General features: G+C 37.8%; 1 protein-coding gene across 2 annotated transcripts in view; it reads left to right on the top strand.

Moving 5' to 3' along the window:
• The window catches only part of LOC117416865 (anosmin-1-like), a 55,623-nt gene that overhangs the window by 11,574 nt on the left and 18,839 nt on the right, over positions 1-25,210 (top strand). For both annotated transcript variants that reach the window (XM_034028309.3, XM_034028308.3), the window contains exons 2-5: positions 1,033-1,080; positions 21,550-21,612; positions 23,569-23,776; positions 24,048-24,232. In XM_034028309.3, coding sequence (XP_033884200.3) covers positions 1,033-1,080; positions 21,550-21,612; positions 23,569-23,776; positions 24,048-24,232 — 504 coding nt within the window. The remainder of the gene's footprint in view (positions 1-1,032; positions 1,081-21,549; positions 21,613-23,568; positions 23,777-24,047; positions 24,233-25,210) is intronic.

Here is a 25,210-nt window from a genome sequence, read left to right as displayed (position 1 = left end):
GATTGCACTTCACTTCACGTGCATTTAAAGTATATAATAATATGTGAGCACGGGGATGCACAGAATTAGTTCACGTGCTGGGATTCAAGTGAATAATTAATTAGTAATTGAATACCGGCACAACAGTATATATAGATGCACAAAGCACTCACTCAGGGTTGTGTGTTCAGAGCAAAGGAACGTGAGAGAGTGAGGAGATAAAAATAGTAATAATAATAATAAGAAGAAGCAGCAATTGCTATGTGGTGCTGGAGGACCAGCACGGTACGTGTTTGTTTAGTGTTTGTCCCTGTGTGTTAGTGTCTGTTTGTTTTGGTTATCTGTCTGTTTATTTTGGCGGCAAGTGCCGTGTGCTGTTTTTTGTTTAAATATTTTATTTGTTTCATTAAACATACTGAGTGCCGCAGCGTCTCCGTTTCAACCCGAGTACTGTCTGTCTGTGTGTTTCTTTCTGGCCTGATGTCACCCCTACAGCCAGCCTGTCACAATGACCCAGGGCATGAAAATACAAATAAAAACATTTAAAAGAGAAATGTGTAACAATGCATAGTTCAAAGAAGATAGCCACTCTAAAGCTGAGGGAACACAAAGCCACTGCATCGCACACCATGGGAGACTTGGGGTTTGAAACAGCAAACCAGATCTGCTGGAACCAGGTTTCAAGCCACTATACCTGAAAAAGTGGCTTTGTGTTCCCTCAGCTTAAGTGAGAATGTTGTAAAAGTCAGTGGCTGTTCTGCATCACTTAAACGTTTTACAAATCTATAAAGATGTCAGTGGCAATAGTATCTGATAACTGTTATTTATATAATGCAGGGTCGTGTTGCAGTAGATTGTACAGTAGGTGAAAGCTTTATGGTACAATTAACCATTTTTGTTTCGTTACAGGTTATAAATGTTAGATTGTTTTTCATATTGTAGGAGTGGCAACATAAATAAGTATATCCAGATCTTTCGAATGTTGCCACAGTTAAAATGTACTCTGCCATTTCCTATGCAGTACTGACCCGTTTCTGTGCTCCTGTCTTTCAGAATGATGAGATTCTGAAATGGTGTGAAAATCACAGAAGATGCTCACAGGTGAGTGTGTTTCTCCCTCTAAATCCACACTGCAGAATATATCATTGTCTTTTAGAGTGCACATGATGCCCTTTAGGTCCCCCGTATTGACTACTGTTTGTGGATTCATGTTGATTTCAAAGTTTTGCTCTGGTTATGTTCTGTGAACTTCTTTCTGCCTGTTCCCCTGGCCGCAATTTCATACCGGTAAACACAGATCGTTTGTTAGGCCCTAAACTTTAATTACAATTCTAAAACAACAACAAAAAGCAGCTTAAGACTAATTAAAAGCCGTTGAATTAAATGTCAAAAGGTGTTTTATTTCTCATGTATTCATTTTAAATGTGTGTTGTGTGTTTTTTTGTAATATGCAGCCCAATATCTACAAATATCTAGGGTCACCATTTGACCACTACAAATGATTGTATTTAGGTCAGCTGTTGCCCTGGAGATATGGCTGTACCTGTTTTTAAAATCACCTCTAAAAAAATGGGTTGGGGCATTTAAAAACATAGACAAACTAGATATTTCCCCCTATCTACTGAACACTGTGATGCAAGGTATGTATTTGTATTTCGAGTTTGCAGTCCCTTGGAACGTCTACAGCAGTGGTTCCCAACCTTTTTCAATGTAGGGACCACCTTGGTGTTTGGACTTTTCCCACGGACCACTTGCCACGTATTTTTTCACAACAGCATTTTGAAACTACTTTTTATGTGTATATATATAAGTAATTGTAGAAAGTAAAATATTTATATAATGTACCTAACTTCATGAGATTCCTGAGCTTGGATCGTCACTACCAGGTCAGCAATGAATGTTGTCATTTTGTACATTGAAAGCTGCTGATGGCAAAGTTCCTGTTTCTTTTGTTTAAATTTTTTTCACATTTTGAATGCTTTGTAGATAAATGGCGTCTCAATTATCAGGTTTGAGAGTTTTGTTTGACAAAACCTCCTGACAAATAATGCACTGGGTTGTCCTCGGATCCAGTAAATGTAAATACCAGTGCTTGTTCCTGCAACCGTTACCTCGTGTAGTAAATTAATCTATCCATTTCTAATGTAACTTATCGCACTCACTGAGTTGCAAACCTCTCTCGAATGTACATATAAAAAACACTGGCATAGCAAGACTGGAATTTTTTTTTAAATAATGCTAAAGACAAATGTGCTTCATAATGTGTAAGTTATTTAGTATTTGTTTCAATTAATGGCGGCTTTGAAGGCGATGCTTGGTATTGAATCAAAGGGATCTGTACCATATATTCATTTATAAACACACCCGTAATAAAAGAAAACAGATAAAGGGGAAACATGCAGACTACATACATATCTTCTAATTACATAGCACATGTTTAAAGCTTTGTTGTGTTGCTTAGTAATAGTAGTAGCAAAATGGGTTTTTGCAAGAACTGCGTAACTGAATTTTGGGAGTTATTTGCAGACCACCTGGAGTTTACTCATGGACCACAAGTGGTCCACGGAGCACAGGTTGGGAACCACTGGTCTACAGTATTCCTAGGAACTGGGATATTTGTACTCAAAATAATTGAGAGACTTTATTTTTTGCCAGTATAATGAAAGCTGATGAGAATAATACAGTATTGTCAAAGCTTCAGTTCAAATATTTTTTTAGACATGGCTCTCAATTGACATCCACAAGACAGAGAAAAACGATTTACTCTTAAAGGCAAAACACGGCCAACAGTTATATGAAGTAACAGCATTTCCTGTGGATTTTAGTTATATTTTGGGCCACTGCCTTTCTTCTTATGGTATGACACTTTTATGTGGTATGTGAAAAAAAGCAGGTTCCTGTTTTGTAATTGGTTCTCTGGGAGAGCGATAAAAAAGCGAGAGTCAGAAATTGAACTGTCTATAAAATATTTAACACACATACTGTATGTTCTGCTAATCATTAGTAAGAAGACAGGTGAAAAAATCCAATATACACCGGATTTAGTAGGATCATATATCTGTCAAACTCTAATTTCGGGGTATTACCGTAATAATATAAAAAGTGTTTCTTTAAAAACGTCTGTACAAGGCCGTGCTTTCCTGCATTACTGATAAGCTAGTATTCCATCAGATACAGAAAGCTAAACAAAGGCGAACCGTGCCTTAGAATAGTTTCCTTAGATAAACAGACTTTGCAGTCTCTCAGGAAAATGTTTTCCGGAGAAACTGATATACTATTCTAACTGCTTTTTTTCTTTTTCTTTCTTTTTTTTTTTTTTTAGTGGCACTAATAAGAGCGTAAACATTATTAGCTCATTTACAATAATTGCTTAAACCAGACGTCTTTAGCCGACCCCCCTCTCTTGCCTTCAGGGACAGAGGTTAAAAGTGTCAAACCTAAGAAGCCAGAGTCTTTCCCTATGAAGGATATAACTCTCACACCATACTCTTAGCCGTTGTAATTGCTTTCAGATGGAGGTTATCCTCCCAGACTCTCAGGAATAATAGGAAAAGTAAATGTTGTGCTTCTAGTAAAAATAACTGCAGTTACTTAAAATCCTCTTGGGTTTAACTTTTTGTTTCTTTATATATAAAAAAAACAACTACTATATATAGGACCATCTATCATGTCAACAAGTCTGTCTTTTTTTATCTAAGGCAAATGCTTTATAATTATTTTGTAAGCGACCAGGACTATGAAATTACAATACCTCCTTCTTATATTTATTATATGTATCTTCAAGTCACGGATAAAGCATTATACTGTAGGTCTCTATAATATCTTATTACGTCTCTGTATATCAATGATAGAGATCATACACTTTTCCACATATCCAGGTTTACAAACCATTCCATCAGAGAAGATCATGAAATTTGTTCTTTTGCTGGATTGCATTGCATTTTATTCATGACTTTGAAAAAAAAAAAAAACATAACTTAAATAAGTTGTGAATGGGGTCCAGTTGGTGTTCTGTTTCAGATGTATTGCTGTTTTCACATGAACTGTTTCACAGTCTTCTCCAGCGTATTCTGCATCACTAGCTGGAGATACTGGGCAGCTGTGACCCAAGCTCATCCACACCTCGGCTCTGCTGTCAGCATTGCGCACTGTGCTCTGGTTCCTTCCGCCCCAGCAGGTGACTGTGGATCCTGTGAATTGACCTGTAGCTCAGATCAGGGGGATTGAGTCAAGGGTTGGTCAGTCCAGCAGCCGCTTGCTCTCTGTGTGGGCAGAACACTTGACCTCCGAGCTGTGAAACTGTGGAGACGCAAGAGTCCACTCGAAATTAAATGTGCATGGTCTCGGTTTGGTCCATTCGGCCAGATCCTTGAACCGTTTGATCTGGTGAAAAAACCTGCACGTGTTACAAAATTAATGTTAAAATGTATTTTCTGAATAGATAATAAATATAAGGGTCCAGATTTATTATTGAAGTCTATATACGAGGACAAACGCTAGAAACAACTTTATTGAGCAAGTGAACTTTTTTCTGAAAGGAATAATAATTGAACTCTTTTACTTTGCAACCTGAGGTTCAGGATAAAACCATGGTGACTGAAACCATTTTATAGCAAAATTAACCTGCTGCCATTCTGTGTGATTTTCAAATGAAGTGAATAGAACACCCCCAGCATACTATAATTATAAGCTCTCTCGCTCTCACACACGGTGCTGAGGAATGCTTTATAATTAATATTAATATACATATGTAGCATGGAGAACTAATCTACAGCTTTAAAAAGATTCACATGTTACCTCAAAGCACACATTGTCGACCCCAACATAAATCATGCTTAGTTACCTTTTTACATATTGAAAGCATGGCCAGTTACCTTTTACAGCTTGTAAAAATTGTTTATGGTGACTGATTCATTCGAACCATATGAAACAGGACAAGCTTTGTGCAGTGTGCGGTAATACAATATCTGTGGAATAGATGCTGTGCTACTTTCCCTTTGATTTAGTTAAGGGGTTTCATGTATATTGCAGTTCTGTAGATCTTTGTCTGTTTTATCTCCATTTTAAGGTTGTTTGCAGCCATTGTTTTCTTTATGGCTTCCGTTTGCACAGGGACTGCTGTGTATGAAAGCATTGTTTCTGAGAAGTAATACAAAGGCAGTTCAAAGATATTCAAGTTCCATGACCACCTGATACAAGTCAAACATGCACCCATATATACTTATACCATAAATGAGTGTATATAAAAATTTCATATAAAAACCCTCAAAGAGAACCAAAGTAGACTTTATTTATTTTTTTTGCTATATAGGTTATTTATGGCCTCAATGGTAACCCTGAAGACAGTTAAAGTTTTTAAATATTTTTCAATGCATTACCATTGAGGCCTTGAACTTCTTGTTGCAGTACAATAGAAAGTTAGGATTTTTATTATTATTATTAATTTCTTAGCAGACGCCCTTATCCAGGGCGACTTACAATTGTTACAAGATATCACATTATACATTATTTCACATACAGATATCACATTATTTTTTACATACAATTACCCATTTATACAGTTGGGTTTTTACTGGAGCAATCTAGGTAAAGTACCTTGCTCAAGGGTACAACAGCAGTGTCCCCCACTGGGGATTGAACCCACAACCCTCTGGTCAAGAGTCCAGAGCCCTAACCACTACTCCACACTGCTGCCCTATTTTATTATTTTGAATTCGGGGACCAAAGAACCCTGTTCCATGCATAAAAACTCCCTATGATTTTTAATCTTCTCATTTCAAATACTGCTTTGCATCCATGCGCAAATATAATGTGTTCTATACATTTGTATATACAGTTGTAGTCAAAAGTTTACATACCCCAATGTAAATTTATCATTTCTAGAAATTTCTCAAACAACTAATTTTTAGAAAAAATCTTTTGTAGCAAGAGTTTTGCTTTTGTGGATGAGGAAAAAAAGTTACAAATAATAGATGTCTACAATTATTTATTTCAGCATTTTTTTGCAAACCTCCAAAAATACTAGTTAAAAGTATTCACACCCTTTGATGCTATGATAGTATTGTCTACAAGATGCTAGAAATTGCAATATGATAATGCAGAACCTAATTCTATAAAAGTCTAGAAAATGCTGGATTGTAGGTGAACATTCTTAGAGAGTATAAAAGGGTTAGACGTAGTAGGATGATTGCTGTCATTACCAATAAGTAGGGGTCTACCTAAATCACGATTTCGCGGAAATAGTGAAATTGAGTGGTCACAGCGAAATTCACCTCTTTTAGGGGGCCAATGCATGCCGGACAAGTACAGAGAAAAAAAACACCTTGTTTAAATGATCTACTGCATAAATTATCTACTGCGCAGTCCAAGCGACAATGCAATCTACTGCACAATGCAAGCCACAATGCAAGCGACGCAAACTATGTATCTTCCTTCTGTAGATAGCCTTTTTTAATTCCTTCGCTGTCCTGTATGCATTGCACATAGGTACAAAAAAACCCCCCAAAAAAACAAAAACCTCCTTAGACAAATAACATTTACAAAAGAATTGTCCAGAGCGGTTTACGTTCTTGTTTACTGTTCAAACGACAATGATGTTTTAATCAGCCTATCAGCGCGCCTGTACTGGCTTTTCTGTGACCTACAGTAGGGGGTGGGACAAAGTCAGTGCTGCATTGTTTTGATTTAAGTTGCTAAAATCTAGTTTTAAGCATTGGAGGTAAAATACCAGAAATGGATGACAAAGCAAAAAAAGCAAAGTATATTTCGGCTGATGATCGTGTCAAGATATTTCCCAAAGAAACTCTACATGCAGATGGAGGTAATTGTTTTGCACATCTTGTAATGTGTCTTTGGAGAAAATACAATCGATCACTATTTAGCTTCAGAATCACACATTAAAACGAAAGGCTACTAGAGAGGCTGTTGAACAGAACGTCAAATAAACAGCTTTCAGAAACCAAACTGGAAAGTCAGCGCAGGCAAAAAGTATTCCTGTTGGTTGTAGCCAAGTTAAATCAGTGCTACAGGTACGATCTAGCACAGCCACCTCGCTTCAAACAACCTGCTGCTTACTTATTAAACGCAGTTGGAATTTTAGACTCGAATAGGCACGTTTTTTTTGTTTTGACTCGGTACTAATAAAATAAATGATTGGATGGGACAAATAACATGACAATTAACAATTTAAGTAGACCCCTAACAATAAGTCAATATGGGAAAAGGTAAAGTGCTATCAGAAGACCTTATACAGAAAATTATTTATTGTCATAAAGCTGAAAAAGGATACAAGAAGATTTACAAGCATTTGAGTACCCCAATTTTAACTATTGTTTCTATTATCAAGAAGTACAAGACCCATGGTGCTGTCACAACACTCCCTCGGTCTGGAAGAAAGAAGGTTCTTTCACCAAGAACAAGTAGAAGAATTGTGAGGAAGATTAATAACAATCCGGGATTGACTGCCAAAGATATTCAGGCCAAGGAAAAAGCCACTTTTAGGAAAGGACAATCGCTTAAAGTTTGCAAAACGGCATTTGAATGATGGATATGAGTTCTGGCCGAAGGTTTTGTGGAGTGATGAAACAAAAATCGAGCTATTTGGTCAAGATGATAGTCGTTTCGTTTGGAGAAAGTCTGGTGAGGCGTACAAAAAAAAGAACACCATACCTACTGTCAAGCATGAAGGTGGTAATATCCTTCTATGGGACTGTTTTTCCTCTAATGGCACAGGAAATTTAGTTCCAATGTATGGTAAAATGTATTCCATATCATACCAAAAGATATTGGCCAATCATCTGAAACCCTCTGCTACAAAACTTGATTTAAAAAGCAACTGGATGTTCCAACACAACAACGATCCAAAGCACACATCAAAATCTACTTCAGAATGGTTAAAGAATAAAATCAAGATTCTGGAGTGGCCTAGTCAAAGTCTAAATCCGATTGAGAATCTTTGGTATGAGTTGAAGCACAGGAGAAGTCCTCGGAATTTGAATGAACTAGAACAATTTTGCATTGAAGAATGGTCAAAAATAACTAAAGAAACATGCCAAAAGCTCATTGACAAATATCCTAATCATTTAGAAAAGGTTATTATTGCTAGTGAGCGGCTGGCTACCACTAGTACATACTTGGGGACAACTCCGGTCTATTGAAGGTAAGAATGTCGAAGGCGCTGGGATGCTAGTATTTCCACAATTCATTATTAAGGGGCAATTACTGCATAGAGTAAACCTTGTCACGGGCACAGGACAGCCTGTAACACAGTTGATGGTTCCCCCGTCTTGTCAGCTCGAGGTCATGAGGCTGGTGCATGTTATCCCTTTTGCGGGGCACCTCGGAGCTGATAAAACGAGGGAATAGATATTTGCTCGATTTTATTGGGTAGGGCTTCATAATGAAGTGACGAAATATGTAGCCACATGGCCAGACTGCCAGAGAGTAGCGCTGGGTCGAGTGTGCCCCGCCCCTTTGGTCCCACTGCCGATTATTTCCACCCCCATTGAACGCATTGCAGTGGACATAGTGGGCCCTTTACTAACTTCTAATACTGGGTATACTCATATATTAGTGGTGGTAGATTATGCGACGCAATACCCGGAAGCAGTTCCACCAGTGCAGCTGCACTAGCTGAATAACTAGTGCAGATTATGGCTAGAGTAGGGATCCCCAAGGAAATCTTGACTGATCATGGAACTAACTTTTTGTCTAACACGTTACAGCAAGTTCGTAAAATACTAAAAATACTCCCATCAGGACATCTGTTTATCACCCACAGACGAACGGTTTGGTGGAACGTTTTAATCAGACCCTAAAGCAGATGCTGAGATGATTTTTGAATCAAGAGCAAAAACATTGGGAATCACTTCTCCTCTACCTCCTTTTTGCAGTGAGAGAGGTGCCACAGAGTTTGACAAGGTTCTCCCCCTTCGAGCTCTTGTACGGCCGACAGCCTCGCGGCATTCTCAATCTGTTGAGAGAGGAGTGGGAAGATCACAAAGGCTAGTCCAAAAATGCAGTGCAGCATGTGCTCCTACTGAGAGATCGCCTGGATTTGGTTGGTCGTCTGGCCCAGGACAATCTCAAATCGGCTCAGCACAGGCAACAGCAGCATTACAATCAAAATACAAGAATTCAAACCTTTCGACCAGGAGACAAAGTAATGCTGCTTCTTCCCTCATCGGAATGGAAATTATGTGCTAAATGACAGGGGCCATATGAGGTGATTCGGGCTATAGGAAAGGTGAATTATGAAATTAGACAGCCCGATCGCCTAATGAGCGAGAGATTTATCACGTAAATTTCTTAAAGCCCTGGCAGGCAAGGGAGGCCTTATTTCTAGCCCCAGGCAAAGTAGAGGATGATTTAGGTCTAGAGACCTGTAGCACTAAAGACATTTCGATGGGGGAACAGTTACTTCCAGATCAGCAACGAGAGCTGCGTAAGTTAATTGAGGAGTTCAAGTATGTTTTTTCTGACTTGCCCGGCAGAACTAACCTTGTTGAATATGCCATTATCTCTCCCCCAGGTGTCACGGTGCGAGAGAGACCTTACCGGATCCCAGAAAGTTGACGAAGTGGCGTTAGCAAAGAGGTATGGGCGATGCTCGAACTTGGGGTGATTGAGCCTTCCAAGAGTGAGTGGTGCAGTCCAATTGTGATAGTGGCCAAAAAGGACAGCACCAACCGCTTCTATGTTGATTTCCGTAAGGTAAACGCTATTTCCAAGTTCGACGCTTACCCCATGCTTCGGGTCAACAAGCTTCTCGATAGACTGGGAACGACTAGGTTTATCTCCACTCTGGACCTAATAAAGGGATACTGGCAGATCCACTTAACCCACAGTTCTAGAGAGAAATCCACATTTTCAACTCCTGAAGGACTCTTCCATTTCACAACCATGCCGTATGGGCTACATGGTGTGCCTGCTGCCTTTCAGAGACTGAGGGACCAGGTCTTATGCCGACATCGTGAATATGCAGAATTTGATGATGTGGCTATTTACAGCTCCACCTGGCGAGAGCATTTGGCTAGCCCGACTGACAGCTAACTTGAGAAAATGTGCGAAACTCTGCCAGGCCCCCACTCTCATCACCTCAGCAAAAAGATGCTCCCCCGGGAGCACAACTACAGCATGGTCGAAAAGGAGTGTTTGGCCATTAAATGGGCTACTCACTCTTTACGATATTACCTGCTGGGACATTCATTTGATCTCATCACAGACCATGCCCCACTCAAGTGATTAAGCACAATGAAGGACAGCAATGCCCAGATAACTCGGTGGTATCTGGCATTGCAACCCTTCATGTATTATATGATTCACCATGCAGAGAAAGAACACCAAAATGCAGATTATTTTTCCCGGGAGGGGGGAGTAATTGATTCAGCCAGGTGTTCCTTCGGCTCCACACTGAGCGGTGGGATATGTGACAGAGACAGAATGATTCTTGGTGATAAAGCTCTCTCCTGACCTGTGAGGGCTTGGTTTAAAGGGAACAGAGTGTCCTGGACTGGATGGCCAGACAATTTATTCCCAAGGTTAGAAAGAAGTCGGTCATCTAGAAAGGGGGCGGAGCTACGATACACTAAATCATCGACCCGGAAGGGAAACTACGTGGCAGCCGCTGATTGGAGAAGCGGTTGCACTAGTTAACCAAGGGGCCATGATTGACAGTACAAAAAGGGACGTAGCGAAGGAGACCTGTATTGTAATCATGAGTGTTTTGTTTTTTTGTGCACTCACTGTGGACTTGTGTTTGTGTTTTGTGTTACGTGGGGGTGTTTAGGAATGGGACTATTATTATTTCGGGACCAACCTGTCGATTAAAACAGAGCAATACACACCGTTGTATTGCCTGTTAGCATTGTTATTGTTTACTGTATTTGTGTCAGACCATTGGATTTACAAATAAAATATAATTTCACCTAGATTATCATTGTCTTTTCATTGATCACTGCTGCATTCCTGCACCTGCACACTGTTAACCACTTTGCCACCGTGCCTCAACTAGCTAGTAATAAAATTTTCGTTGTCAGGGTATGAATACTTTTGAATTAGCAATTTTGGAGTTTTGCAAAAAAAATGCTGAAATAAATAATGTAGACATCTATTTCTTGTAACTTTTTTTCCTCATCCACAAAAGCAAAACTTTTGCTACAAAAGATTTTTCCTATAATTCTTTGTTTTCAAGAAATTTCTAGAAATTATAAATTTCCATTGGGGTGTGTACACTTTTGACTATAACTGTATGTGTGTATGTATATATTCACAATAATATGATAACATTAGCTTGTTTTAAAGCAGAACATATTTACCTAAAATGTGTTTTAATATTGATACATGTGTTGCTTTTTGGACTAGGTATTTTCAGTGCAGTTACATTCAGTACCATGAGTGTACAATGAAATTGTTTTAACCTATTTGGTAAACAGCTTTGTGTTTTCCCATGTGTATAAACTGCTGTTTGGTTTAGGTATGTATGAAGTTGAGTTTCGCTTGATGTTCACAGAATTTTGAAACGCTGTTCTGAAATTGAGGGATACTGCTTCACATATGGTTTCTTTCATGGTGAATTTTCGTTCCATGAAAATTTGCATGACAGCATACTAAATCAGAAAGCTGGACCCTTCCTTTGATTTGTCTACATGAAGTACAATAAAAATGTTTAAAGAATAACCCTCCAGACATGTACTTTGTTAGGCCCTTTAATCTAACCCTCTAGAAAATGTATGTTTTTAGAAAACAAATTTTTGGGCTAAAGTTAACTTCCAACATATTGGAAGCAAGGTGTGTTATTGATTAAAGAAACATAAACTTCCTTACACTTTGATTTCCAGTAGAAACATTGTTCCTGCTGTGGTACTAATGCGATACAGGTGTTTATAGCAAAATATTGTAGCTTTTCAGCTACAGATACAACAGATGTAAACCATCTCTAGTCTCAATATATATTTTTTATTAATCACAAAGTTTTTGGTTGCCATTTGCTTTGCTCTTACAGTATATACTAAGGACAAGACAAGAAACTGTCATAAAAGTTACTCAAGACCCTAAATGAAATGTCTGAGCTGTTTATTTTGGATTTGGTAACTTTACTGGGTGTGTTTTTACTATCTAGAAGTATTGTGCCAATGACATTTTGGAGTAGTCAGTTTTGAGAATCTAGCCCAGAGTGAATTAGTGACAGATATCAGATTTTAAAAAGATATTATGCAACCTACACTTAGAACTGAATTAACTTGCTGCTACCCTTATAAAAGTACCAAATAACAAACACTAGATTAACTGTGTGTGTGTATTTAATAATAACACCATATACATACCAAATACTCAGTTTGTTTGGTTAGTTGGCACTTTTTAAAAGCGCTGTAAGGCTACAAATGTAGGAGAGAAAGAGAAGTCAAAACGCTATTTCAATATATGTAGAAATGCAATACCTGCTGCTTTACGCATGACTTCCAGGAACAGTGATGATCACACAAGTGACTCTCAAGACGACACCATGGTTAACCAAGGTTAACCCTGCCTTCCCAGGTGCTCATCTCCTTGGAGGTTTTAGAATTTAGAAACTTGGACATTTGTAGCTGCTTCTCTCCTTGGTTAAGCAGGCTGTTTAGAGTAGGTGACATAGCAAATCTAATTAAAAGGATCTAAATTAGACACATAGATGACAGGTACTGAGGGGCCTAATGAGACTTTGAACACAATGCTGCCTTCCTTAAAAATACCCCAAAGGTGATGGATGGGTTAGGAGATAGAGTGGACCCAATGGCTTTGAAACAGCCTGCTGTTATTTCAGTTGCACTGCAGAAACGTTACCCTCGCCCCCCCAGGCTACTTCTGACGGTGTGAATGGTCCAAAGTGTCGATGGGAAATTTGACAGCTGAAACAAATCTCTTTGTGTGCGCCTCGGACGTTACTTTAAGAGGTGATGTGCTGAGTGTCCAAAAGGAAGGAGTCAAAGCGGGGTCCTGTTTGAAAGATGTAGCAGGGACTTGTGTCACAAAGTTATGTGTGGTTCTGACGGGACAGGTTTATTTAAAAATGTGTAGATGTTTTCCCCAATAAAATGTGTATTCTACAGTTCTTGGGCTAAAGATAGACTGCGCTAACAGCTGCTAACAGTGAGAGTCTGGACAGTTCATTTCAAATTTTAAATAAGGGAATGGGGTATTGAATGGGTATTTGAATTGCCCCTGAATTGAGTGTGTCAAAATCCTTACACAGAGCATTTGTGTTTACAGTATCAAAAGTTTAATTCGGTGACTGGTTCATTGAAGTAAAATACCATATTGGCATTTCTGCAGTTTCTCCTTGAAAAACTGTTCAATTATGAAGATGCAAGTTTGACCAAAATGCTGAATTTGGGTTACATTATTATTGTCCCCTGCTGTAAATGCAACGAAACTGAGAATGAGTCACCCCATCTCGCTGTCCACCTGTATGTCACACTTATTCAATTTGGTCTGGACATACAGCACAAATTAACGAGAGGATCAATATGGGAGTATAAACTGACATCTGTCTGTGTGTATGTAAAACTAACATCTTTACAGTGGATGTTGGTCAATTACCTGGTTTTAATTCTAGTTCTGAATCAGTTTTTTTTTTTTGTGGAACACAATATATTTATTACCCTGTGTGGCAGGCTGGCTCGCAGTGGTGAGGTTGATGGCGTCACGGACCAGGAAGTAACTGAAACCAAACAGTGGATGGGCGGGTGAAGCTGAGTGCAATAGCACTCAGCATGTTTAATAAACAAACAAAACAAAAGATTCAAACAAAAACAACAAAACAGAAACCAAAGTGCACGAGGGCCAAACGAATAAACAAACAAACAAGTAAGTGTCGTGCTGGATACTCCAGCACGTTTTAGCAATTGTTTTTAAATGTTCTTCTTTCTCTCCGCTCCCCATACTCTCCTCTCTACACTCAACAACCACAGAACGGACAGCTGCCACTTCTTATACTCTGGCCGAGGGGTTAACTAGTTGTTAATTATCTTATTACCCCTCGGCCAGAGTCTGCACGCGTTTGGTAAGGATGCATGACTGTCAGCTACTTAAATAATCAGTAGTTGATCAGTCATGCATCCTCACGGTGGTTTTAAATATAATAAAAGACGTGGCGCTTTTATCCGCGCCGCAAACAAAAATACAAATAATAATAATAGGGGCGGGACACTCCGCCACACCCTGCACGTTCAAATTGCAAGTAACTTAATGCATTAAAATGGTTTTCCCCATTTAGTTAGAACAGTTTGGTTTGAAAAAAGGGATGAATATATTGAGAGAACCCCTACAAAGTGAAGACTTTCCCTGTAGCTAAATGAAGATTTACTGCAAAGTATTTTGAGTTACTGTAAAAAATGGTGTGCGCTATATTTACCCTCGCTTGTATTTGAGAATGATAGCACATCTGAATGAAATTACCGGCGAAAGAATCTTCATATACATTGCATGATTAATGTGCTTTTCTCACCCCAAGGTACAAAACCAAGCAACAGAAAAGAGACCTAAGCACAGTGTCTAGAATGTCAGTGTTACTGTCTGCAAAAGCGTTAACCTGTCATAAATTTTGCTGAGCCAACACATTAAGTCTCAGAGGCAGGAAGCAGAGACAGATGTATTATACGGTTTGATAGGAATAGTTCAGTTCTTTCAGCAGAGTCCATCTGCAATGGGTTTTTATGTTATGGAAGGGAGGCTTTTATCTTTTTCTGATCCATATTGCCTTGATAAAAATGTTTTGAATGTAAGTCTGGATGTTATGCCAGTACAACCTGTGACACAGCAGGGGTGCTGAAAGAACAGCTTTTTATATGCCTGCCAATTGATAAATATCTAAATCCTGCACTGAAGCCTATTACATGACCATTTATCTAATCTCCATTTGAGACCCCTGGTCCTTGTTTCTTTTTTCAGGTCGAAAAAGTTCCCTGGGTCGACATTATCAATACCTTTTAGAATTTTGAATGCTTGAATCAGATCACCGCGTAGTCATCTATGTAGCTCAGAATGACCCATACAGTACATCTATTGCCTAATGTGAGATAATAGTTTATCAGTATCTCCTCTGTTTTTAGAATACAGTTAATCTAGTAAATATGTTGTGATATACTCATTTGTTTTGTATATATTCAAGAAGGTTGTTACTATATAAACCAATAGACTTTGAAGATGTAAATCTTCATGAACTACTGTTGTTGTAGCAATAGCATGTATATTTGTTCCACCATGGTTCAAATGGGGAGGATAGTATGTCCTGACAACTACAGTGGCTCTCAAAAGTATTCACCCCCCTTGGACTTTTCCACATTTTATTGTGTTACAACATGTAATCAAAATGGATTTAATTAGGAGTTTTTGCCACTGATCAACACAAAAAAAGTCCATAATGTCAAAGTGAATGATGTAGTTTTTTGTTAGGAAATGTACTAACCAACTGTGGGACCTCCCAGAGACAGGTGTATTTAACCTGGAATCATGTGAAACACCTTAATTGCATACAGGTGGACTCCATTCAACTAATTATGTGACTTCTAAAGACAATTGATTGCACCAGAGGTTATTTAGGTGTGTCATAGCAAAGGGGGTGAATACTTATGCAATCAATTATTTTCTGTTTTATATTTGTAATTAATTTAGAACAATTTGTAGATTTTATTATTCACTTTGACATTATGGACTTTTTTTGTGTTGATCAGTGGCAAAAACTCCTAATTAAATCCATTTTGATTCCATGTTGTAACACAATAAAATGTGGAAAAGTCCAAGGGGGGTGAATACTTTTGAGAGCCACTGTATGTAATCTGGTCTGTTAACAGTATGCTTTATGATAAAGTAGAGTACACAAGAGGCTACACCTGGGAATGGTTTAGTAAACAGAGGAAGGGGTTCTATTTTAGTGTAAAATTTAGTTTGATTGAGGGTCACTGTGTCTTTAATTCAGAATGTCTACGGTTCTGGAATTAATTGAAACAAAATATGTCACGCCCGAGTGCAGCATTTTAATTATGGCGCCTCCACCCTGAATGCAGCTTTTCAAATATACCAAATAACAAGACAGTCAGCAACTGTGACAAAGATAAGTGATGGTTTTTGGCATTTTTTGCAGCATTGCCTGTCATTAAATAATTGCACACAGTTATCGTAGTTTTTGTTTATTGTACTTTAATCCTAGGGAAAATATTTTCCATTACCTACTAAGCCAGTTCATAATTACTGGTGATTAGCCATTTATTGGGTATTATTGCTTAAAGTATTTATATGACATTGATTTGTATTTGGTATAGTATAAAATATGACATACATTTCAAAATACAGGTATATTAACTACATAATAGCTATGCTATACTGTACATACAACAACATGGTTAGAAAATAACTTTAACGCTAAATTTGTGTTGTTAATGTACATCATCACAATCACAGAATTATGAAAGTGTGTGTAGTAAATAAATTGTAACAACATAGCTGTTTTACCTGTATTTTGAAGTGTATCCAAAAATGCATATATAATATTGTAATATGTCACATTGTTTGTGAAATTGCTTAGTTAACTAGCGTTTAAAATAAATGCTATTAAATAGACATAAGCCAACTGATATATTACACATTAATACTGTTGGTTGAATGTAATGTAAATATATATATATATATATATATATATATATATATATATATATATATATATATATATATATATATATAATATTATATTTTTGGACTAATAAGCTTTATTCAACTTTATTGAATATTTTTCATCAGCATGATTTATAGTCCAATGTGCAGAGCTGCTGAAAATCCATCTTTTCCAATGATGGTAACAGTGACTAACCAGATCAAAGTTTTGGTCGGCATCTCCTTTGGGGCTTGTTTCCAACTTCTGTAAGAAGTCACATGGGAGCCATCCCATGCTGCTGTCCATATTTTGCAGTCTATCAATCACATGAAAGTGCGTCGCTTACCAGAAGACTGTAATATCCTGTGTGTAAATTGTGCTGACTGGCTGGCACCACCTTGCTCCAAACACAAGCAACGGCAGGGAGTCTGTGCTTGAGTGAAGTGTGGGAAAGGGATGACTGTGAAGGATCAGATAAAAGCAGTAGGGCGCTGAAGCAATAAGAGTGGCAAATGATGTACCTCAGTGAAACTGAGGATATTGAAGTCTCCACAAATAACATTGAAACAGCCTCCTGTAGTTTTATAACACTTCATGAACTCCGTGATAAAGACGTCGAAACGTTCCGTCAGAGAATTTTACTTGTTTCTTTTCGCTTGTTTCTAAATAAGCTTTAATACAATAATTGACAATGCTGTAGGACTTAATTTACCAATAACTCTAAGTTGCTTGTTATATAAAATGTCTAGACTGGTCAAATAAAATGACATAATGTTCAGAACAACAGGTCATCTTTTTACGAGCAGCTAGAACAGACCTCCCAGACTGAAAGAAAGGGTTGGCTTGTTTAGTGCTGTTGGCCACTTTCAGACTGTATTATACTACAATGTGAATTTAAAATACGTCCCCTCACAGCTTTGGAAACGCACTTCAGTTCTGACCTGAACACCCCCTGCCATTCAGTCCTGGGCAAGCCAAGATGTTTTACCAAACTGTGGAGGCGGTGCTTATAAAAATGTCTTTCTGCAAGGGTGACTGCCAAGATATTTATCGTGTTTAATCATGTAGCAGTCTTGGCAGTCAACATTACAGAAACTCATTTTCTGGGGTGGTCTGAATGGGGTTATAGATGCTATCCCCAGATGATCTGCATGTATTCATTTGTCCCAATACTGTACTTGTGGAGGGTAGTCAACATGTTTTTTCTTGTGATGCTTATTGCTTATTCCATTTCAAGAACTTCACATTCTTATCCATCTCCACTCATTAATGTCACAGTCATGCTCCCAGGTTGACTTTAGTTTAAGGCTTACTAAAAGAAAAATATGTAATTGCCTTGATTGCTGGTCGTTTGGTTGTGTGTTATACAGCAGTGGTTAAAGATAATGAAGTGAAAAGGGGTTAACTTTCCTTGGAGAAAATTAATCGCATCTTTTTGAGTGATCAGCATTTCAGTTTCAGGAGATATTTGTTCCTATGATCTGGGGTTTTATTCCTTCTGCTACAGTATGTCCGGTCAGGGATCCCATTTTTACATAAAAGTGTGTGCTACATATTTTAGTGTTTCTAATTTTTGTCCAACACCCGGCGTGTCAGATGTCGGTTACAATAAAAATCATAAACTATACACACAATTGCATGTCAGGTATGTATATACATCTCAAAATTAGCCACTGATAACCTTTATCAAAGTTGGTAGGAAAAAAAAAATCTTAACACCTAATTTTAAAGATAGGGGTTGTTTTCTTTTGGTCAGTTATGGAGATTTATGGGCCCGTCTTTGTTTGCAGTATGGTATGGATTTATAGCAGCAATTTTACCATTTAGTTCTAGTCTGGTCCAAGAAAGTGTTGTCACATTGATAGCCCGCAGACATGTGGTAGCTCTTTTGCCACCTTTTGAAGTGGTGACTTAAAGGTGGCTTAAAAAATATGTCATCACTGATTATATAGAAAATGTGTATCCTGGACTAGCCTGGCCTTGAGTACATCACAAACACCAATGGAGAGAGTGCTGGATCATTCAAGGTGTCAGCAGGCAGATTTACAATGACATCATTCTTCTTACCGGTACTTTAAAAGTGTTGAACTGTGATTCACCTGCAGTATGCATGGAAAAAAAAAAAGGTTTTGCACAATTATGCTCATGTAACTTGACCGTGTAAGAAAGGTGGGCTGCACAAAATGATTTGTTGTTCTCTGTTATTACTGTTGCTCACGTATTGCTTGTTGTATGTTTTCTTGTAAGCACTTTAGTCAAGTGTGATTGAGTAGATGATCTTGTACCAAAACAGCCAGGATAAACTGTGCATAGTAATGTATTATCCCTTGCTACAGGCATATAGTGGAGTCGCCCATACTTATATATCCAGAGAGCTGCTCATCCAGCTGTATGAAGGTTAGTTAGGACATACTTTTAACTTATTAAGAGAAACACAATCTCGGGCAGGGGTGGTCCTTCCACTCTTGGTCTTTGTTCCAACCCTGTTCTAAATTAGTAGTAAATTATTTCATTTGACCTGTTAAACCTGGAGTGGAATGACCCCTCAGAACTGTGATTGGCCACCCCTGATCTAAGAGGTGTATGTCTGTATTTACAAACTTACATGGTCACATTAATTAAACTTTGTAATGACATTCTTTAGCACAGGTTACTGAGAATATTAATCTGATGATATATGGAGGATTCTGCCGTTCCATTTGTACATACTGTGTAAATGTTTCTAATCCCTTTAAAAGGCACGTGTCATTTTTCTCTTTTTTTACACTTCAGGTTCAGAGATGCATCTAAAAACATACTTTTTGAGCTAGTAATAAGGCATGAGCAATACATGACCTTTAACCGGAGAGCTACCATGATAAATTAAGAGATTACTCATAAGTAACATCCACTGGTGATGGTGGGAGCTACACCAGCAGGTGTTTCTCAGCAGTAATTATTAATATATCAGTCGTTGGTAGAAAAGAAAAATGTAAACACCATTTTGTCTGTCCACAATGCTATTGTTTATAATGAAAACTGGACAAAAGACACTGCATTAGACAAGGGTTATGGTCTGCTAATTTAATCACTGTTTAATTTCTTTGGTATCTACATTTGGTTATACTCCAGCACATTCTTTACATCATGAACAACTGCACTCTTTTTCTGGGGGAACAGAGTATTGACTGAGTTTTATCTCCTCGTCACACTTCACATTCAGCTGCAGTGGAACAGATCATATTAACATTAAACATACGTTCATACCTGTAGGAAGCGTTTAGATGAAAATAAAAAAATCGGACTTTATTGAAACAAGGTCAATTCAGGGTTTCATGATATTCACTAACTTTACCTTGAGCATTCCTGTAGCTTTTTGGTTTCATTTCAAACATATGGAACATGTGTATCTGAGAGAAGCTATAACAGCATGTAATAGAGATTGAGAGAGTTCCTGTTCAGCATTCTGGAAACATTCATGTTGGCACAATTAGAAAGGAATTATTACCAAACTCTTCTGGCTATAATTTGGTTCATTAGTGGGATCGATTTTAATTGCACAGATACACTTGAAATAAAAAAAGACTATTTATAGAATTGGTAAGCCTAAATAGAAATGGGGAAACAAAATAGTTGTTGAAAAACATATTTACATTGTCCCCAGAATTAGTTAATTTGGGCCTTTTATACAAAACACACATAACATGATATTAAACAGTTGAGTATCCCTTTAATACTGCCTGGTGTTCTTTTTAAAAAGTAATTAATTCTCATGTACATGGAAGGCAACAGATGGCTGGATGATCATTTAGGTAACACACAACAGATGTCTTCATATTCTCAAACACATTTAAAAGAATCGTACAAATGTACATTCGCTGATGGGGGTGAAGAGCCATGCTGTGAAAAGACACATTTGATGAATTAGCCCAAAGCCGAGTGACGAAGACGTATTGCATTGAGAAAGGAGACGCACGAGAGCACTCTAATTATAGTTGCAATGAGCATGTTCAAGTGCAGTTATTCACTTCCAGAGTCCACTGTTAAGTGAAACCACAGCATGATACATTACTTCCTTTGCGAGTTTAAGCTGGATGAGAAATGTTTAAACACAAATGAACTACTTTTAATGTCGGCAAGTATACATTTAAAAAAGTTGTATTTATGAGCTATGCTTCAGGAAAAATATTTGTAAATTGTAATGGGAATGGTTAAGTTTAGTTGTGTAGTCTGATCACATGAATAAGTGCTGGTATACAGCAGGGCTGTCTATCGGATAACTCTTGAGCTACGTTTGCATGCCAAAATATGTTTCTTTAGATTTTTGAGGTCAAGTATACCATTTAAGGTTGCCTTTGCCACAAAAATTAAGAACAAATGCCATGAGTATGAAGTTTGAAAGTGAATAAAGGTTTAGAGTTTTTTTTGTAATACCTTAACCCTTTAAGAACAATGACCTAACAGCCTTCCTAAATTAAAATACAAAATACAAAAATATAAAACCCCATCTTTCACAGCAGACTGAATAGGATTTTCTTTAAGGAAAATATGTTACCAGAAATTATTCTAAATTCTGTGAATGTACATTTTGGTGACATACTTTTTTTATAACGACACCTGCTTCTGCTTGCATTTCAAAACTCAACAAAGCATTCTAGGGTGATTCTTATTAACCCAGTATAACTGAACTGGGTGCTTAAGAGTTTGCCCCAAATCACTCAGGACATTTGTTATTCAGTGCACACAATCTCCATCTTTCCTTTATCCCTTATGTAAAAACAAATACTGCAGTATACCATGGCAGAAGCATAGGGAAAGCATGTTAAACAATTGACTGTCATGGTAAATCACAAACAAGTATGCTAAATCACAATTAACTGCGGTAGAGTACTGTGCATGTAAAGTATAAAAACTTTATACCATGGTTAACAAGCCGCTGCTAACCTGTGAACCTTGTCTGTTTATAGTGCTTACAACCATGCAAAGAAATATGGGAAACCAGGAGAACTCTGTCCAACAAAACATGTGAGGTAAGTTACACAAACCGTTTACACTGAGCTGGAACCACATTTTCTGCTTTGAAACCGGTCTGTGCATATACTGTATGTCGATAAATGAGACAACTTGTACCTAACAACTGACTGATTGTTGCACCACACTTGAAGGCATGGTTACAAAGAAGAGGAATATGTATGCCTTGACAATTCAGTTCTATCCTGATGAAAATTACACAAAGATTAGGAGAAGCCTGCCATTTTACCATGTTTCAAATTATTTTTAAACAAAGTGTTCTCTTTCAAGTGAAATTATGTAGTCTTTTATCTTTTTTTTGTAGACTCCCCTCCTAGAAAACCCTTTTTAGCTTGTTAGATGAAGACCTTCCACTGGAATGAGGAATGCATTATTCTGACAAAACTGCTCTAGGACAGAGGACCATTTAATCCCACTAAAGCCATAGTTTACACTTTTGGATTACACTGTTATTAGTAGGATATCTAAGGAGTGTAGTCCTGTGCTGACAAGACAAAGTCATCCTGTTATATCAAAACAGATGTAGTTTGAAGCCAAGTACACTTTGGAGTGGACAGAAGCCTAAACAAATCAATGTTGTAAATATACAACAGGTATTTTTATTAAGTTTGTGGTTTTAGGTTTTAACCGGGAAACAGCAATAAAACATCCCTAAAAAAAAATACTGGAGTCTACTACTTCACTCCCAAACCCAGTTCATGGTACAGTTACTGTATTTTGTTCAATACAGGTACTGCTAGCACTATGATTCCCATATGCGCTATTACTTTTATTTGAACCTGTCTCCGCATTCCGTAACACATCAGAACTCTAAATTCCAAGGATACTTTTGGGCAAAACCAGAAAGAACCGGTCAAATCACTTTTTGTACGGTGTAATAAAAGCCCTGGTAAACACAGATTTTTCAAAAAAGAAAATGTAAATGGACACAGAGAAAGAGAATAAATAAACATTGAAAACCAGAAGCCCTAATTATATTATAAAATCTGTGGGACAGACACTGTAGCTTTTAAGTACCATTAAAATATTACATTGTGAAATGTTTGATTCAGTCTATTAATCTTCAAGAATAGATTGACTTTTTTCATGTATGTATTATAGTTTGCTTCTGCGCTGTCAATGTGTCTTTGTTATTAGAGAACTGTGTGACTGTGTGGTTTGAATTATTGATGCTGTTACTGCCATTCCATTGTGCATTTGGTAAAGTGATATCTGCAATCCATCTATATTACAATACACTGGAATGTGCGATGGCACTTTGTAAATTAAACGTCTCTCACCACCTGCTGGGGGTGCCTCTTCTGTTTTACTGCTGGATGCTTCATAGGGTAACTAAGCTGTCCTTTAGGAGATTGCTCTTAAGAACAGGGATTGTTAATGCTCAAGCTGTTGGCTTTATGATCATTGTTAAACATTTAGAATACATTAAACTTGGAATTACACAAATAGCATTATGTAACATCACTTTGCTCTCTGGTGGATGTAAATTGAACCAAGAAATGCACATAACTTTGTATCCAGTCTATTAGAACTTAAGGATGGTTAATTTAGAGAGTATCTTCAAATATTTACTGTCCGCTTACATTTTTATGAGGTTCAAATTCCAATTATTGTGTATATAAATTCTGTGTTAATATGCAGTCATCTGAAACTGCTCTTCAGTTCTAGTTGTCTGCCATAGATATATGTAGCCTAGGCTAGATTGGCTGAAGTGCCATTTTGTGATCTGTCACTCCTGAACCTATAGTCAAAGCAACTTAACTATAGTTACACTTTAATCAAGTGTTCAAGTCACTGGACAATGGCAAAAGCTTGGTTCTATAATAGTTGATTAATCCCTCCCACTCCCCCTCCCCCTGTTAAGAAGGCTTAGCCCAGATTTCCAAGGCAGTGCTACTATTGACAGCACAAGTTTTTTTGAATGCCCTGAATATTTTCAAACTTGGTTTCCTCAGAAGCACCATGAATGTGTGACAAGCTTGGAGTTCCTGAAGTCTATCCTGAATCTGAAGCAGGGGGACTGCCCGCCGCCTCAGAAGGCCTCCGGGTTTGCGGCTGCCTGTGTGCTGAGTTGTAGTGCCGACCGTGAGTGCCCTGGCTTCAAGAAGTGCTGTTCCAATGGCTGCGGGTACACCTGCCAAACCCCAGCCAACCTCTTCAAAGGTATGTATATGAGCAAGGACAATATACTGTATATAAAATGTATTAAGTGGCAAGAATGACCAAAATCAAGTTATATATTATTACACTTGTACCAAAAAGACCAACCCAGCCCACCAACAGGCCCCTTGTGTAGGCAGAGGCTGTTCTATCACCCAAGGGCATTCATTGCCCTGTTTTCCTCACAACCACATCACTTTCCAGTCGACTCCCCTCACTCCAACATGCAACAGCATTTATAGTGATTTTTAAGATTCAAGTTCTGCTTTTTCAGGAGTCCCATTAAAACCCAGGAAAGACTTGGCCTTCCTTGAAGATGAGAGTGGGGTTGTGGAAGTCTCCTGGATGTCAAAGTTCAACGTTTCTGTTGAACCCGTGTTTTATGTCCTGCAAAAAAGATGGAATTACGGCATACACCCCAGTGAAGATGAGTCAACAGAATGGCAGACAACAGCTATGGTAAAATAAATGAATATATTTATAGTGCTCCCACGTTGTTTCGCTATGTAACTTATATATACAGTATAAAATCAGTTTACATGTAACATTACATTTGTTTTACAGTTTTGTGAGTAACTGAACAATTGAATAGTTTCCATAATTTAAACTAATGTGTTTTATAAAACACATGACTAAACCCTTTGCAGAACACAACTGCAATATACTGGCAGAAAAAAAGATGTTTGCCAGCTGCAGAATACAATTTTTAAAATGTGATTTTAATTTCTGTTTTCCTTTCTGATCTATAACAGCTTGAAGATTTAATTTGTAACCTCTTACTACAGTTAGTATAAGACAAGCTATTGATATACTAGCAATCAGGGTTTGTGGAAGTGCATCCTTACAACTACCGGTGGTGACTATAAACGCAGTAGACAGGCAACAAGGTCCACAGGAGACTAAACTGCAGAATAACTTAGTCGTTAACTGACACCAGGGAGTTAAATTTTAGTGTGAAATTGAACATTGTTAGACTGCGGCAGATTTAATGTTAGACCAAGGCCACCCCCATGACTCAATTAGCTTGCTCTCTTGCAGGTCTCATTCAGTGAAAAGCAGTGATTTATTCTTTACAATGAAGCCAGGCTTGATTACTGCAAGCTCTGGAAGCAATCAAAAGCAACTGTGCATGATTGCAGTTGTTTCTGCATCATAATCAATTAGTGGTAATACAATCGCAGTACGCTGGCTTTCAAACAAGTATATCCGAGAAAGAACCATACATGCGTAAAAGGTAACAATTAAGGTTATTAAAGAAGTTGGCTCCCAGAAATCTAGAATCGTTTGGTGGATTTTGAAATTGAGACTTCAATTAGTTCAACTACTCATTACAGGTAACTATACTCAGTCAGTATTAACAATATGGCAACCTGCAGCTTGTTTCTTTCTCTCAGCTGTCAAACAGGCCCTTTCCTTACATCCACATACTAATAAGAA

This window comes from Acipenser ruthenus, chromosome 12 (assembly GCF_902713425.1).
Source record: "Acipenser ruthenus chromosome 12, fAciRut3.2 maternal haplotype, whole genome shotgun sequence".
Lineage (NCBI taxonomy): Eukaryota > Metazoa > Chordata > Actinopteri > Acipenseriformes > Acipenseridae > Acipenser > Acipenser ruthenus.
Note: the sequence above shows the minus strand (reverse complement) of the source record. Positions and strands in the feature narration are given on the sequence as shown.